We start from the raw sequence: 18,994 nt of genomic DNA on the forward strand, positions 1-18,994 counted from the left end.
AAAATTAAAAAATATCAACACTCTTCTGAACTGTCGGAATTCAAGAATTAAACAGCACTGTGATGTAAAGTCTGATAAACGTTTATTCATCTGGAGAGTAGAACATAAACATCTACCTGCAACCACCACTTTAACCAAACCCTCGACTCATTACTCATACCGACTGTTCCAATAAACATGAATCAGGTGGCCACTCGTTTATTTTATCAGCAGGACAGAGCTGATATCAAAGCCGATGAATTTGTTTTTCAGAATAGGCTTCTCTGGAATAGTATTTTTAGTTTGTTTTTCCTTCAACCCTGTTCCCGTGTTGAGCAACACCAGTCACTGGGCCATGTGACTAGGTTTGATATAAACATCAAGGACATGAGCAAAAGAAGACAGACAAAATAATAAATAAATGAATAAATAAAAAATAGTTGAATAAAAATAACTCACCTCCATTACAAGAAAAACAAAATTTGGCGTTTCCTGGAAGAAAACAGAAGACAACATTTTATACCTCTATTTGTAAATCAGACATTATTTACCTTTGCCCAGAGACATTTAGTGGTGCATACAAAGGGAGAGCAGGAACAGGAAATAAATTAAAACCAGGGATAGTGTTACCATAAACACACTGTTTCTGACCCTATTGAGTTGATGATCGCAGGCCTGAAGTTTGGCCAAGGGTCAAAATCCATATAATGATACAGTAGCTATCACAAGAATATAGAGGTTTAGGTATCAACATCTCAAACACATCGTCACTATGGCCTACTTTTAAATGTTCCACTAAGAAACCTGACATTTATTAAGCTTACATGGTTGAATGCATGACACAGTTCAAAGACAGAGGACTGTGGTTGATGCTGGGATATGTATATGTAAATGTATATGAATGTGAATATCATACTATATGATCACCGATTTCTATCTTTCCTACAGTGATTACTCAGTTTAATTTAGAAACTGTAATGTTTCCATTTATACTCCGATCTGGTGGTCCATTATACAGGGAAATGTGATAGGGTTGTGTGTGTGGAACAAATTTATAGTATAGAGTTGGGTTTTTTTTTTTTTTTACAGGACCAGCAATCAGTGCTCTTGCTGCCATCTTGGCTTTAGCTCCTCCCCAGAAATCTTATTAACTTTCTCACACAAGCTGATTTTCTCACACACATTTGCATGCCGAAGCTGAACTCGAGACTATTCATTTGGCTCAGTCAAAGAGGGCAACAGTACCTATACAGTACAACCCACTATTCATCTCATCAGCAGAGAGAGACAGAGAGAAAAAAAAAGCCATTATTCTCATTATGGGAGTCTAAATGGTTTGGTCCCGTCCTCCCCCATTCTTCCTCACACTGATGATGAGACTGAGTGTCCTTCCTGCTCTGTGGTTCCAGTAATGCAACATGGGCTGGGATTAACACTTGACCAGGGAAACATGTGACAATCAATAACTGACTGTACATTACAGCCGTCAGCGACTGCATACGGAGTTGTTAGGAGCAACCAGTGGCAATGGGAAACAGAGAAGAGCTGGGTAAATACTGTATGCCTAATCAGTTCACATCGGGACAGAACTGGACAGAGACAGATTGCCTGATATGAGTGTAATGTGGAACTGCCTAACTTTTCATTCTGGACTCCTCAGCATGCCTGCCAAGTGCTTTCAGACAGCAGACACGCATAAGGTCTGGTGTGATATGCCTGATAGCACCTTGTGATCAAGTGTGGGTTGGAAAAAATATTAAAAACAAACAGCAGTACGTCCAAAACCACACACACACACACACACACACACACACACACACACAGCCATGATCTCCCAGGCATTTCTTCAATTTAAACTGGCAAGAGACTGCTCTTGGTACCCTGCCTAATAAATAATGTGTGACTAGGACTCAAAGTGGTAGGAGCTACAGTATTATTACATAAACAAACAAGACTGCAGGAACCTCCATCTGATATACAGAATAGACCAGTTCATTTCCTGTACCCTTATAATCTCTTAGATAATTGTAAGGTGAGGATCAACAAACCAAGCCAAATGCATTGTATTTTCTCACACATTTGCAGTACAAGTTTGTGTAAAAACCACAAACTTGGAAGCTTTTCGAGACATAATCTTTTTTTGATCAATGTCCACTCATATGTGCTTGTTGAATATCCCATTGCAAAACCATTGGCATTAATCTAGTGTTGGTTGAGACTTTGCTGTTTTAATAACCTCCAGAGTTCTGGGAAGGCTTTCCACTAGATTTCAGAGCATGGCTGTGGGGATTTGCCCACTTTCATCCACAAGAACATTAGAGAGGTCAGGCACTGGTGTTGGGTGAGAAGGTCTGAGGTGCAGTCAGCACTCCAGTTCATCCCAAAGCTGTTCCGTGGGGTTGAGTTCAGGGTGCTGTGCAGGACACCATGTCTTCATGGACCTCGCTTTGTGTACAGGCGCACTGTTGTGCTGGAACAGGCTTGTGCCTCTTAGTTCCAGAGAAGGGAAATTGTATTGCTACAGCATCCAAAGACAACTAGACAATTGTGTGCTTCTAACTTTGTGGAAGGCCCACATATGGATGTGATGGTCAGGTGTCCACTTACTTTTGGCCATATAGTGTGTTACTAAGAGTGAGGGCAGATGTAAGGAATAAAAACGTTTTGTTGAGTACTTAGATGCAGCCTGAAGTAGAGTCACTGTTTCCACCCCCAAATGGTATTTTCCAAGAACAGTCCCAAAGCGTTTTATTTCTATTAAGGTGCATTCACACATACATCTACTCGCAGCGACAAAGTGAGCGGAGACTGTTCATTTTCATGGAGAGCTGGCGACTTCCGGTGACATGAGCATCAGCGACTGCTGGCGACTAGATGTGGGCATGTCCAGTGGTACGACAAAGCTGAGAAAAGTTTCACTTTATGCAAATTTGGAGCGACTTGGTGCGGCAACTGCCAATAGGAAGTGAAGACAGAAGAGCGCACGTGATCCATGATTCGCCATGCTGCCTGCGAGTCCGAACTGTTTCATGGACCCCAGCCAGTCCGTCGCTTGCGCTTCCGGGCAGATAGATGGCCGCGATATCAAAAATCACACACTGCTTCTCCTTCATCTCGTAGGAAATGATGCATATAAACACTGCAGGGTTCCAGGCAAAAAAAAAAAAAAAAATCTAGGAGACATTGACTCCTAAACCCAAAATATTTAGGCGCCAAATCAAATTTTCAGGAGCCAAAAAATATTGATGTCATATGACATATGATGACATCATTGTTAAACGGCTACCTCACACTGCCTTTTCTTTCCCCTCTGTACTGTCGCTTTTGTTTACTCTGCCTCCCATAGTTTACACAATGTATTCTTTACATAAACAAATTGTGCAATGTTCAGTATATCATATTGAATCATATTACTGTAAATACATAAATGTCCAGTTAATTGTTCCTTTTTTTCACTTTTTATTCAACTATGTACAATTAGTTGTTTCCTGCTTATTCAGGCTCAGAGTCATGTAGGCTGCATTGAACTTTATTTTCAATTCCCTCATCTCTTTCTCTGCGACTTTATCACTAGCACGCTGCACTGCTTTCACGATTGGGGTGGCACGAGGGGCAGAACTAGCAATGACACAATCCCTGGCGTTCTTCTGTTTTTTACTGTCACCATGCTTCTTCACAGGTTCTTTTATAAAATGACTCGAACCCGTAATGAACTCTGTTTTACCAGCAATATCTTGTCCTGCTTAAGCACAAAAGGTGTAGTACATTTTCCTTGGCTGTCATCATCTGTAAAAGATTGCACACCGATTGAAACGGGCTCGCATGGCTCAAATGTCACTTGAGAACTTTCACTGGTCGAGTTGGTCTTAACATCATCGGCATCTGATGTAGAGGAGGCAGGGTTTGGACGGGCAGGGAATGAGGAGATTTTTCATTTGCGCGTTTCATTTTCTTGTCAGCTCGCTACCGTTAGTTAACTACGCAGTTAGCTAGCCTACATATAATGGATAACTTCAACGAACTAAACCACATCAAACTAAATTAAACACCTTTAATAAAGTTAACACTTCCAACTTTTTAACCCGATAAACATGACGTTACACCTGTTTCTGTTCATCTATACAGCGGACACTTCAACCACTGCAGAACAAGAGTGCAGAGTTTATTTATTGGAAACCATACAGGAGTGCACGCGATACGGCAGGTAGACGCAGGCGCAAGAGGAGATCACAGTTCAGTAGCCAAACACAACAAGATGTATGGTCATTTCTGTTTAATTTGTTTTTAAATTTTGTCTGTGGGTAACGGTGGCCACTGGCAGAAAAAACATGGTCGCAAAATTAAGAAGTTAGTCACATTGGCGACCGTTTTAGTCGCCATCTGGAGACCTGCACTGGCGTATGTGATATACAAACGCTCTCCATCCAGAATGTTTCATTTTAGCTACAAGAAAACTGGTTTGTTGTTAAAAGTGGAATGCCAATTGCACCACCCACTGATACATGTTACTATGGCAACCAGTAGTAGGAACGCCTACTGGCTACTTCGTAGTGCAGTAACTGGCAACTTGCAGCGATTAAATCGCTGTGTGAGAACGTACCTTTATACAGCAGCAATCTGCCAATGTGCTTTTTAATGTTTGTATTAACATCCACAGAAGTAGAGAAGATTCTTTATTTTTAGCCAATAATTTAGGAAGACAAAAGAAAAATGCAGCTTGTCAAGTTGCTGAGAAACCATCTGTCCTGAAGACTCTGCTGTGGTGGAAATCTCCTTTCAGAAAAATGTCACCATTGGGTGTTTTGCAGGGGTTTTTTTAAGTGTGTGCACGTTACTGTGGTGTATCCAAGTCCCTGTGAACGAGTTGTTCCTACAGAAACGATAACGTGTTTGAATTACAGCCAACAGTACTGCTGTTCCCATGTTGTTGTAGAACATTACTCAACACCTTTGGATCAATCGGATTTGAGCGCTGTAATATACATAAACATAACTTCTAGTTATAAAACTTTTAGAACATCATAAAGGAAAGAACCTTTGAGCTTAAAGTTTGGATGAATTCACAAGATGAGCTGTTGACCACAATACAAGCAGCAGGTACAGCTGAACTGAGCTAGGACTAGATCTTTCATGCTTATACACACACATACACATCTCAAACCCTGTGCCTTCATCTCACCTTCCCACATGGAGCCAATAAACACATATACACACACATATACCCACACACACACACACATAGATATATACACACACACACACACACACACACTCACACATATATATATATATATATATATATATATATATATATATATATATACACACAGGCACACACATACACATACATATATACACACACACACACACACACAGCCTACACTGTGATTCTCAGCAAGCAGTTTCAGGGAAGGAATCACAACAAAGAGATAAAGGCATGACATGACCGACATCAGATCGTGTTAAACTATGTGGCTTTGTAACATTCCTGAAAAGCACAAGCCCCTCCTGCTCCTTATTTTTTTCCCCCACCCCACAGCGTGTTTGTTCATACAAACCCCTCCCACTGCTTTCCAAGAACTGGAGAGAAAATAACAAGGCAGGCCCATACACACGAGACATTGTGTTCCACAACACAGGAACTTCAGGTTCTGGTTTGATGAGTCGATAGGATGACAGCGACTGTTCGAATACACAATAAACTAAATTTGATCCTCTCGCTTTCTATCCTTATCCTTAGAACCCTCCTGCTTTATCAGTCCCGTGTGTCGTTAGTTCATCTCGATCACTGCTTTAATCAATCACACAGTATTCCTGTGAGGTGAACAGTCCATCCACACATTATGGGGTTCAGACACAAAAACATAGCTATTAGGAGGAATATGTAGGCTTAATATAGGAAGTCAGTGCCCTGTTCCTGTTATTACAGAACATCAAGCACCCTCCACACCATGCAGAGCTTTGATAGGAGCTATACAGCTCTTACTACAGGGCTATAATTAAGTCTGCTACACAGACAGCTCCATTCAGAAAAAAAAAAAAAAAACCTGAGCAGAGAACGGTACCATTAGCTCTTAAATCTCAACTCTGAGCTAACCTGAATCATAGATATAGAAATGTGTTTGGGTTTTTTTTGGTTGCATATTCACTTAGACTTAACCATTATTATAGCTGCTCCTTCACACTGCCTAATAACAGAAATACGTTGATTTCAGGAACTCTGGAGCAGGCTTGGTGTTCACACTCGAATATAAACGGACAAGTGGCTTACATTAGTCGAATCTAAAAGGCAAATAATGCGCAATAAGATGGAGACCTTTAATAAAGCATCTCTGGGAGGAGAAGAAGGTTAATCCTGATCTCTCAATAACAGGGGTCATACAATAAATCATGGCATAAATGAGCTCTGAACAAATCCGTAGCAAAGAACGGACATAACAGAGCTCTTTCAAAGCACAGTGAGACTTCCTGGTGCTTCCCTGGTCACCAGTATTACACCTTTGCCTTTGTGCATCAAATACTAAAACTTAATATAATGCATTCGAATGCAGGTTTAAATAAACCAAGACTGCAAAAAGAATTTGCAGTATGTATTACACCGCTGGTTAGTATTTCCCATGAAACGATTGCTTTCAATAAAACAATCAGTGCTCGTTATTTACTCGTACTAACCGACACTGCTCTTTTAACAGCATCTGTCAGTTGACCGAGCATGTGTATTTATAGCTCCCGGCCGAATATCACAGCACGTGGCATCCTGACAAACAACTAATGAACTGCTGCGAGCCGTTGCAGGAGCCCCACTTCTCCATTTCCAATGTGGAGGAAAAGCGTTAAAACCATTCAGCTGGCACGGCAAGAACACGTCACAGCCACGCTATTTCTCACGCCAAAACAAAATCTGCCTTCCAGCAACTTTCAAAAGGGGTTTTGGAAGTCTTCCTAATGGAGGAATACAAGATTGATGCTTACTTTAAAGGACGAAAAGCATAGCTTAAGGGCCACTGTTTGTCAGCACTGCTGTTCGGGAGTGGGAGTGTTACATAAAGGACGTTATGTTGGATGAGCAGGGAACAACTTTCCTCTCCTGAGTGTGTGTGTGTGTGTGTGTGTGTGTGTGGAAATCTGGCTCTATTTTCTTCTCAAAGCCAGAAGACATCATGCTACTGAATCCAGATGAGCCCAATTAAACCCACAGTGCTGGCTTTTATACCCTGGGCTGCTGCTCAGCATCCACTCGTATTCATCTAGTCGTAGACGTCGGTGCACACATGAATCTTTCAGCTGAGGCTTAGAGCCAGCTGAGCGACACATATCCACATCCATCCTACACCATACCACAAAAAACCTAAACATTTCTAGAATAATTAATTGTGGAGCAGCTGAAGGGGAGTGAGGGTACTGCTAGGGAAATGTTGCTAGTTAACTAGTTAATGGAATTGGTTGACCTTTGGCACTTGCTAATAATATAATAAACTGGTGTATATTGTATAATCTTATTTTCAGCCTTCGAGTAATGACTTTTGTTTAAGGTATTTAAAAAAAAAAAACAGGACCCCAGGGATAAAAATGTCTTCCTTATTTGCTGTATGTAGAATTGTCCTTTCATAACAGTCATTAATGCATTCATTATCATCCAAACATCTTTAAATGTAGGTCAGGAGAAGCCAGGGTGTATCATGTAAGATGATCCTAAGGTTGTTGGTCACTATGTAAGCAGTAAAACACAACATGGCATGCTGTTATAGGAAAATAATCCACGCCGGGGTGGGATGTGATGAGTTACTGCTACCACGCCGAAGTTGATCCTTTTTCTTTAACTGCAGTGTTTTATTCCTCTTACACCACATCAATCTGCCAATGATTGTACTTTTTATTTATTAAAAAACAACAAATTGTGCTTTGGAACGTCCTCGAGACAAGTGCGTTCCTGTTATAAGTTATGTTACGGCAGCTATAAACAGTTGTTCCCTGTCTTCTCTCTCTCTCTCGAGAGAGAGAGAAAGTTAATAAGACAATAAAAACACGAGTTGGTAGTCATGATAATGATGGACTGCAAATTAAAAACAATCTCCTGTGTTGGGAAATGTTTTGTCTGTAACACTGGAGACTCCTTCCAAATATACACACAAACAGGTTATTTGGAAATAACCCCATTTTATCTGGTTATTATTAGACTTAGAGTACATGCAGCATCCGCCATACAAGTCCATGTGAATGAGCAGTTACTATGGAAACAATAGCGTATTTTAATACCGTACAAACCCATCATTTATATTACAGCTGGAACTACTGTCAGAGCTGTTTTATAAATCCACACCTACAGATTCGAGGATTCAACAGTGCTGTGGTATCATTCTGGTTATTCAAAGTCAGTACGTTTACATGGACAACAATGATCCGATATTAACCCAATTAAGATAATACTCTGATTAAGAAACTAGCATGTAAACAGCGATTTCGAAGTAAACACAAATCGAATTAAGACGTGTGGAGTATTCCCGTTTTAGTCGCATTATCGACGTGCGTTACAGACATGTACACACCTTAATCACACTATTAACATCGTGTGGGAGTTTTCACCACATTTTGCGATAGGACACGATCACACACGGCAGTGCTCAACCGTTTGACGGCAAACAAGAGAGCACGGCTGCGTCCAAAACCAGGTACTTACCTGCTATATATGAGGGGAAATATATGTATCTCAGCTCCTATATAGTAGGTAAGTACGCGGTTTGGGACGCAGTCCACGGCTTCAGCGGTCGTCTCTTTGCACGTATAGCATCACAAATAATTAACTGCACTTGAAGCTTCCGTAAAATTAAAAATGAAACACCCAAAACTTAGATGGTTCCATAACGAAGACGAACTATACGCTGATACGTGAAATTCTAGAGGGACGTCGGACGGCGTGGCGCGGTGACGTAATGACGTGTGACGTTAAACGATCTATGTTCTATAACATGTAAAACGGGAACATGAAAGGAATATTCTAAAAGTGACTCATGTAAACACCTTAAACACAACACTGACTACATTTACATGGACAGCAATAATCTAATCATTGACCTTATTCTAAATAAGACAATATTGTTGGATTAAGGCAATCAGAAGTCGCTGTTTACATGGTAGTTTCTTAATCAGAGTATTGTCTTAATCGGGTTAATATTGGATTATTGTTGTCCATGTAAACGTACTGATTGTCTTATTCGGAATAAGGTCAATAATTAGATTACTGCTGCCCATGTATACAGAGTGATTCAGAGAGGAGAGACAGCTTTTAGCACACAAGAGAGGCGTTGCGAAACTTAGTAGCCACCTTTATACAGATGTGCAGAAATGTAAATGAACAGCAAAACAACCTGAAATGTGATGTTTGCCTACCTGGACATCATAGAGCGCCACGATGTTCTCATGCTGCAGTTCCTAGAGGGAAGAAATCAGAGATCGTCTGTAAGAAACCCGAGCAGTTGAGCTTTTCAAAAAACGCTGATCAGGACAGTCTGAACACGATGAGACTGTAACGTAACCTCGAACTGCAGCTCACCTTCAAAATTTTTATCTCCTTCCCAAGCAGAATCTGAGACTTGGAGAGGTTCTTCTTGTTAATGCTCTTGATGGCCACCTCCCAATCTGTCTTCTGACAACGGATTGATATGAAAAAGAGAGACAGCCGTTGATTACACTTCTGTGCTTAACAGGAAATGAAAACAAACACTAAGTGAAACAATCACATGGAGCAGATTATTTCATTTAAGCTTTTTTTTCATTCACACAGGCAAACTACACTCACAAGTCCTTCAGTGAGGCCTGTTATACACTACCGCTCAAACATTTAGAGACACTCGACTGAAATGTTTCTCATGATTTGATCTGAAGGTGTATGAGTAAATGTTTGAAATCGGTGTTAGAAATATAATACAGAAATATGATCGTGTGGACATATTCATTTCTTTCATTAGAAAACTAACATTTTATTTACAAAAAAAAAGAAGACTTTTTTTAAACGGACGACTCGGAGTGAAATATTCTGATAAGCAGCCAGTAAGAGTCCAGCGTAGGTGTGAACTCCTTTAATACTGTTTAAAAAGGCATCTCAGGGAAATTCCTCAAGAAATCGATCGAGAAAATACCAAGAATACATTTCTGGAAATTCTAGGTAAAAAGGGGGTCTACTCTGAAGATGCTAAAATATTAAATTATTTTCAAATGTGTTACTCCAGAGTTTTGATGACTTTATTATTCTTCTAAAATGTGGGGGGAAAAAATTCAAATAAAGAATGAGTGTTTCTAAACTTTTGCCCAGCACTAATGTTATTCTGAATGGCACTTTAACCCATGCAGATTACACTCCATTAAGGGGGGCATGCTGTTATAGGAAAATAATCAACAATCAATAATGTGTCTGGTGTGAGAAGATTGAGGACTAAACTGCAGTTAAGCATTTTATTAGAAAATCTGGTGAAATAATTCCAAAATGATATCGAGTCGATATCGTAAGCAGTAAACAAGCTAAGGTCAGGTGATCAACGAACAACAATATCAGGGTTAAGGAACTAGGAGACAGAACTAGACTGGCTCAGTAAAGTCAGGCAGGCAAACGCTCAACGATACTCTTTGCTGTACACAAAGAAATACGAAGGTTTAATTAAATACACGAACTAATCAAAGGGCAAACTGAAAACAGGTGAGAGTAATGAAGACACGGGAGGGAGGCAACCACTGACAAGACATGGAAGGTGACAAGACCAGAGTCAAAACAAAGCACATGTGGCAATGTAAACAAACATGACGACAACAGAAGAACGCGCCGTAGTGCCGCGAGCCAAAACCCAAACCATGCCCTGAAGGCTTTTATTCTACTAATACCACGGCAACTTCCTGAGGATTACAATTTTTAATTTATTAAATCAATGACACATTATACTTCTTAACCAATTACAGTTACATTTACACCTGGCAAGTGTTTGTGGAAAATTTACTGTTACAAAAGCTCTGACACTGGAGACTCCTTCCCTAAATGGCAAACAAATATTTCCTTACAGAAAACATCACCAAATCAACTATTATACATTTACATTTTGTTTTGTTAAAGAACAGCAATGACAGACTTATTATTTGCTGCGTCTACAATGCAATACAATGCTCCTGTGAATTAGCCGTTATTATAAAAACACTAATGTATTAAAATAAGTGCATTAATATGATTTGAATTACATCCAGCACTACTGTCCAAGCTGTACTCATAAAAAATTCATTCACACCGTATGTTCTGGCAGATTTGGAATTGCAACAGCGCTGGGTTAGAAACTGATTTTAGTCCGTTTTTGGAGATACATTTAGCCCAGGAAGGAAACTGAGGCAAGAATTGCGTGACCAAAGCAGAGCAACAGCTGAGTGGAAATCTATGAATAGAAGACATTAATGTGAGATGTTCCTGTGTGATGTTCCTGTGTGATGTTCCTGGGTCATTGCCTGCACGCAAGAATGACATCAGTCAGATCATTTCAATGAAAGGCTGCTCAGCAAAGCATGGAAGCAAAAAAAGGCATAGGCAGGCCATTTCTATACACACCACACTCAGCCTTCTCAGCAGAAAGAGCTTTTTTTTGGGTCAAATCATTTACAGTTCATTTAATCTAGCAAAGGGCTCATTTAACCTCGCCCAAGCTTCAGCTTAAACGCAACCCTAACATCCAGTACAACACCAACAACAAATCATAGACAAGTGTGTAAATTAGATCACTGCTGCGATAGTACAGGCTATCTAAATAATTACTCAGTTAAATGTACAAGGGAATCTATCGGCCATTTTCTCTCTCATTGTGTAAAACTATATGAGCGAGCGAACTACAGAGGAAATCAAGAGAAAGTCCAAGAGAAAGAACATCAATCATGCTTTCCAAAAGGTGCAATGATCAGCTGATGATGGTGAATCAGTCACACTCCTGGCCTGGTTCAGGATCGACCCTGACATAGGTTTTTCATTACAGTGCAAATGTATAATAATAATAATCCATTTTCTGTGCACAATCCTCCTCATTAGTAGTGTGCTTCGGTCATGTTACAGGCATAAACTAGGGGAAATTGTACTCCGTCTGAAACACAATTCTGACAAAATAAACGGCTCACCTAGTACGTCTTTTCTTTTTCAGCTAGTGAGATTTTTTTTAAGGGTACAACTGGCCATGACCCAAACGAGTGTCAGGTTTCTTCTTCATACCTGTTGACTTGGCCTAATCATGGCCTAATCTTGCATAATTCAGTTACAAATCCAGTTCATCAAGAACTTAAAGCAGCACCAAAGTGCAGTAAATCTCTCAGGCCCTGTTTACACTCGTGCATTTTCGTGGTAAAACGGCGTTTAGAAATGACACACTGGCATTCCCGCTGTGTTTCAAAAACGATCTCTGTCCACACTACATGACCGAATACGCATGTCACATGACCATTTATGCACACTGGGCATGTGCATACAAGTGTAAACAAGTAGTTGGTTGCTAGTCACCGGCAGGCACAACAAACCGGAGTTCCATGTAGGGTTTACGCTGCTTGAAATGAGATTTGTTGCCGATTGCTCTAATCGTAGCTCCCCTCTTGCGCAGGTAGGCAGCTGCAGTATTATAACAGAATTTAACTGCACAATGGCTGCTAAGAATGATGACAAAACCAGTACGGTTTTGTCTCAGAGACTGCGGTTCAGTCTCCTAGTTGTTGTGTATACGACCAAGGTAGCGTAATGGTCATATGGTAGGGGCTTGACGAATCAGGGAAGGATACACAATGATCCAGAACACCCAATCAAGGGGCGAATGTGAGCGGAGCCACACCTTAGTTTTCAATACTAACTGTTTTGGTCTGTTTTCAAACTAAAATGGAGTTTTCAAACTAAAACGGGGTCTTCGGCGTTTCCAAAAGTCTCCGTTTTTGAGGGACGAAAACACCGGAGTAGTGTAGATGACAGGCGTAACCATAGCAACAGTTATGCGTTTTAAAACAAAAACACACTAGTGTAAACAAGGCCTTCGATTGGGGATTCAGTCCCCTCATCTACACAATTCAACAAATATTGCGAACAGCTCTGACAGTTCTTCTTCCAGCAAAATGGTTGTGGCTGCTGTGGAATTGCAGTGGGAACTATTGGGACTAAAATAACGACTAATCACAGAAGCATAACTGCAATTATCTCACTAAACAAAAAAACAAAAAATGTCAAAGCTTTATCACACCCTTCTTAATCGTTACGATACGAGTCATGCACGTTCGTTCATTTATTCCGGTCCTATTCATGACCGTCTGATGAAATACACACCACTATTGCTCACATTACAGTGTCAAAACAGACACAGACACTGAGCCTCAACTTGCGCAAAACATTACAGGTGCAATGGTGACATGCACGAGGACAAAGAGTGTCCTGTGTCCAAGTGCAAGATCTGTGCTGTGTAATAGTGAGCACATGTGTTCACAGACATTCATGAACACTATATGACCAAAATGTTTTTCGGAAACCTGACCACGACAATCATATGTGTTTGTTAATCATCCCGTTCCTGTTATATTAAGCTCCACTCTTCTGGAAAGGCTTTCCACTAGATTTTGGAGCATGGCTGTTGGAATTTGCGCTCATTCACCCAAAAGAGCATTAGTGAGATCAGGCACTGACGTTGAGCGCAGTCGGTGTTCCAGGTCATCCTGAAGGTGTTCAGTGGGGTCGAGGTCAGGGCTCTGTGTAGGACACTCAAGTTCTTCCATGCAGTGGAAGTATTTTAGCATGTGTCAATGTATGACATGATCAGAAAAAGTCGGATTTATCATAAAACTTCCCTCAGGTGTTGTCACTGTTTGTAGGACTACCAGACCGATAAAATATAAAACTTTTCTAGTTTCTAACTATGCTAGTTTGGTGTCACTAACCAAGTGGAGGCGCAGTTAGGTTAACATTGTATTGGTTTAGCTACTACACTGTCAGGCCGAGTATATTATCTGTCCTTATGCGCTGCTCATATGTCCACGTAAACGGGAACTCATATAGACATTTACACACCTTGTTTTCCTGCTCAGCATGAGAGGATGTTAGTGTTTCAGTTTCAACCCCTTTACTGGTTAAAAAATAAAAACTAGTGTATATCCATTTTTTCCTCACACTGACTGTGAGCGAGCATTTGGCAGAATTGACACCCGTCAGCCAATAAGACACGAGTATGTCCATGTATTTTCTTGTAAACGCTGTCTGATTGGTCTCGCCTCAGTTCACTGAAGATACAGAATTCCAACACCAATGTCTTCTTTTACTGACGTTCAGTTACGTAGTGACGAACCGCTCCGAGTGAAGAATTATTCTAAGCTAAAGAAAAAAATCTTTGGAGCAAAATCTGATTTATTGTAAAAATGCATTTTACTTAGTATAGTTTTCTTAACAATAAATTTGTAACGCGAGTAACGTAATTTTATTGACATCAGTAACTGTAATCACATTACATACGTTTAAAATGTAACGCCATACATTACTGAGTTATCAGGAAAAAGTAACCAGGTCACTTTTTCTAGTCGCAGTCACAACTTAGTGGCAACAGAAAGATCCAATATTTGTCCAGCACCGGCCTCGATACTGATACTGATCCTCATGATCAAATCGGACCAACCCTAGTCCAACTTACAGAGTAACGTACCTCACAATACAAGGAACAAAACGCACAGATTTGCCCAACTGATCACAAGCACACGCTGACAGATCAGCTTTAAAGCAATGATTGACTCCTCACACACACACACACACACACACACACACACACACACACACATACACACACAGAGGCATTAGTTGAGTAAAACGTTGTTACTGATCTAACATCTGAGTAACCATCTAGTCACATGTCAAGAACATTATTAATATTATATAATGTATTAAATGTGTGGTTCTTTTTTAGCCTCAGCCCCCCCTCTCAGTGGAGCTGTTTTTATGAATGAATGATGCAGGTGTCTCTACACTAACTGGACACACAAGTGAGAGGAAGAAAAATATAAATAAATAAATACATACATACATAAACAAACCCACACATTTCTTCTGCTGAATTCAGCCATAATCTGTTTATACACTGGTTATAACAAACGCGTATTGTACTTAAACCCAGTTTATTCGCCATCCAGCCATAATAGCGTTAATGGAGAGAGATGCTGCTGACTGCAGACCCTGAGGAAGAGGAGGAAGAGGAGGAAGAGGAAGAGAAAACAGACATGAGCTTCATTCACTTACCTTTTTATGTCTCCCCTTGAAGACGACCGCGAAAGCTCCGTGTCCTATCAGGTCTTTCCGGCTGTACTCGAAGTCTCCAACCGTCTCCATGTCTGTCCAGTGTGTTAATACAGAGCAATGGACGAGGAGGGCTGAAGCAGAGTTTTAAGCACTGGCTAAGCAAAAGCACAGGAAGCTGAACACGGTGTCATTCCTGTTACCCAGAACCTACCGAGTTCGCATACTAGTGCAGATAACGTTCGAGTATCTAGCTCAAGCAGAGCAGTTAGCTGGCTAGTCTTATGTGAAATAGATATATTTATATATAAAAGGTCCTTGACAACAACCCAATCCTTTGTGAGCAGGCGTTATCTAGAAGCTCAGACTGCAGTAATAATAGATGGAGAGCTGAAGGCGCTAGCTGCTTCCCACTGGTTGGCCTAAGCTGTCATTTTCTGACCCAGTTAGCACTCAGCTAACCACCGCTTTGTGTTTTCCGTTGGAGGTAGTCGTCAAATACGTCGAGCTACATGGTGTCAGAGGAGTTTATCGCCGGTCAAAATCAGTGCGAAGAGCTGTGAGTCAGTGCTGGAGCTCAGGCTCAGTGTGAAGCCCATGGTGAAGGATTCATCCACCGTCCAAAGGTCAAAATAATACAACGGACAAGACAAACGCATACGCGATATTGAAGATGAAATGTAATAATAATAATAATGCTCGACAGACCAAGCAAGCCCACCGGATAAATTCACGGTCTGCCGTCAGAACAACAAGATGCGATGCAAATTTAATCGATTATAATCCGAAATCTGCAGAGTTCCAGGAACAAACAAACAAACAAACAAACGCTGATGCTCTTCAATACACACACACACACACACACACACACAACTGGCTAGGTGTTTATTCAGCTCGGGGTTTTTTTTTTCAGTTTCGTCAGTCCTCTCGAGACAAGATTATTCTTATCTATTTTTAACCAAGCGCTTTTCCTTGAGCAGACAATAAAGAAACTAAAGAAGGCATTATTATCAGCCTGTTGATGTTTCTCGGTTTCCCAGCATCACCACACTGACAGACTCTTCCTGTGCGCGAGACTTGACGTAACTGCAGAGCTGCCCTACATCATAATAAAGTGTTCATCCGCGAGCCGCTGTGCGCCTACGCGTCGCCTTCCGCCACCAACAATAGTGCTCGAGTTGTTAATTTTAATATGAATAATAGTAGTAATAATAATAATATTGTTGCTGTTGTTGTTAGTGTTAGTATTATTACTATTTGTTGCTCACCCTCTACTGTGAACTGTGCAATATTCAATTTGTCACTTATCTGTATATAAACGAGGTGTTACTGTGTTACTCCTCTGTATATATTCATATTCTTATTCGTACATACATTAAGGTACACATATAGTGTACATATGACCATTATTATTATTTTTTACTACTATTATCCTTATTTTTCTATTCCTAATATATATATATATATTTATATATATATATATATATATATATATATATATATATATATATATATATATATATATATATATATATATATATATATATATCTTTCTTTCTTTCTTTCTTTCTTTCTTTCTTTCTTGTGCTCTAATGAGGGAATTTCCCCAGTGTGCCAGTGTGGGATCAATTAAATTTTATCTTATCTGATCTTATCTTATTAAGACTATTATTATGTAGTCTTATTGTTATCAAGACTGCAGATATATTTGATATACACACCTGATGTGAAAATTCCCTGTCATTAAGAGAGATACATGGAGAGACTTGTATGTAGATATTTATATCTGGGTTTAATATGGTTGAAATAACTTAATATTAGCATACGTCAGGATTTCAGTGGTGCACAGCTTGATTGTAAAATCTTAAATATTAAGCCAGTAAGTGTTTCGTATTTATAGAGCGCTTATATAATGTGTAGATCAGTGAGTGTGTGAATGAATGAATGAATGAATGAATGAACTGGGTGGGTGAATGAATCTGAAAACGCTTCATTGACTGCTTTCGATCGAGGTACAATTCGCCGATGCAGTAAACCAGGTGAATGCGTCGTGTGCTCCACCTGCTGGTGGATATTTATACTGCAGCAGATGGTGAAAATAGTACGGTGAATTCACGCGCCTTGAATTTATAATAATATAATCCTTATTATTATACACACAATTACTTTCTCATTTGTAAGTCGCTTTGGATAAAAGCGTCTGCTAAGTGAATAAATGTAAAATGTAAATTACTGTCAAATCCATGAAGTCCAGCTTGATCTGACCAGCTGTCAGCTGTCAAAACACAGGCCGAGTAGATCAAGCCGGTAGACCATCTTTATCAGCTGGTGAGTTGTTCTCCAGCTTCGATATTACTTGAGATCTTGTGAGATCTTATTTGCTTTACTAAGTATAACTATACTAGCTGTAATTCAGAATCAGTATCCTTTCTACCATTTTGCAAAGATAGTCTACCAGATTGACCAGCTCATCTTGTGGTTTGGCAGATGATAGCTAATCAAACTGGGCTGGATTTTTTCCGAAGGACATTTTTTCATGTGACATTCTCAGTAGACTAAATATATATTTGACCACTATTTAAGGGTAGGGTACCTGACAACACTGAGGGTGTGTAAGCACATGAAGTCAGCACTACAAACGATAGTGTTACACATTTCACCAAAAATGGAAAAGAAAAAAAAAACCCTACACTTAGTATACATATACTACATTTTAAACTATAATATATAAGAATATATAGCATACACAGTAATGTATCTACTCTATTGTTAAACTATTGCATCTTGTGATATGGCCTCTATATTTTTGCTCTTCAAACGGTGGATTGTGATACCTTCACCTTCCCTGTGATACCTTCAACTTCCCTGTGGAGGTTGTTGATGGTGTCACTGACTGTTGTTTTGGGGGGTTTTCTTCACAGCTCTCACAATGTTTGTCATAAGCTGTTGTTTTCCTTGGCTGACCCATGTGGTGTCTGTTGCTCAGTACACCAGTGGCTTCTTGCTTTTTCAGGACATTCCAAATTGTTGTACTGGCTATGCCCGATGTTTGTCCAATGCCTCTGGTTGATTTTCCCCTCTTTTCTCAGCTTCAAAATAGTTTGCATTTCTCCCATAGATAGCTCTCTGATCTTCATGTTGTCTTATCCTTTTTAATAACGAATGCCGTCTTCACAGATGAAACTGAAGGCTAAAACCAAGAGTAGATGTTCAGAGCTATTTATCATTTAAACAAACAATCTAACAGGACACACTTGGGTAAAAAGAAACAGCAGTCGCATGTTCCAATATTTTTGCTCGCCTAAAAATTGGGTGGTCTGATACAAAATGTGCTATGTTCTATATTGTTTAAAACATTTACATATAAACACCAGGGAATAAAAGCTGAAATTCTAAACTCTCTTCTTATATTCATCTTTTGATCTCAACTCAAATTTCATCAGTCTACAGCTAAAAATAAATAATTAAATAAATAAATTGGCCTTGCTGTTCCAATAGTTTTTGAGGGGACTGTATATAAGTGTATACTGTATATCACTATCGCTGTATATTGTAGTATTTTTGCAGAATCATGTAGCTTTTTTTGACTGAGGTCTTTTGAAGCGGTACATGACTGTTATCATCCAAACACCAAAAAAAAAACCTTCTAACTGTACAATTTATCTTAATACTGTGGTGCTCAGTACTCGTGCAGATAATGTGTCTAATTAAATATTTCACTGCGTATTGTACACTTTGCTTGTGCACATGACAATA

General features: G+C 39.8%; 1 protein-coding gene across 2 annotated transcripts in view; it reads right to left on the reverse strand.

The window, feature by feature from the left end:
* The window catches only part of ulk2 (unc-51 like autophagy activating kinase 2), a 37,217-nt gene extending 20,897 nt beyond the window's left edge, over positions 1–16,320 (reverse strand). For both annotated transcript variants that reach the window (XM_017490285.3, XM_017490284.3), the window contains exons 1-4: positions 15,242–16,320; positions 9,530–9,622; positions 9,367–9,408; positions 439–471 (exon numbers count right to left, since the gene is read on the reverse strand). In XM_017490285.3, the coding sequence (XP_017345774.1) occupies positions 439–471; positions 9,367–9,408; positions 9,530–9,622; positions 15,242–15,331 (258 nt within the window). In that variant the 5' untranslated portion in view covers positions 15,332–16,320. The remainder of the gene's footprint in view (positions 1–438; positions 472–9,366; positions 9,409–9,529; positions 9,623–15,241) is intronic.
* Between the last annotated feature and the right edge of the window lie 2,674 nt (positions 16,321–18,994).

Source organism: Ictalurus punctatus, chromosome 17 (genome assembly GCF_001660625.3).
Source record: "Ictalurus punctatus breed USDA103 chromosome 17, Coco_2.0, whole genome shotgun sequence".
Taxonomy (NCBI): domain Eukaryota; kingdom Metazoa; phylum Chordata; class Actinopteri; order Siluriformes; family Ictaluridae; genus Ictalurus; species Ictalurus punctatus.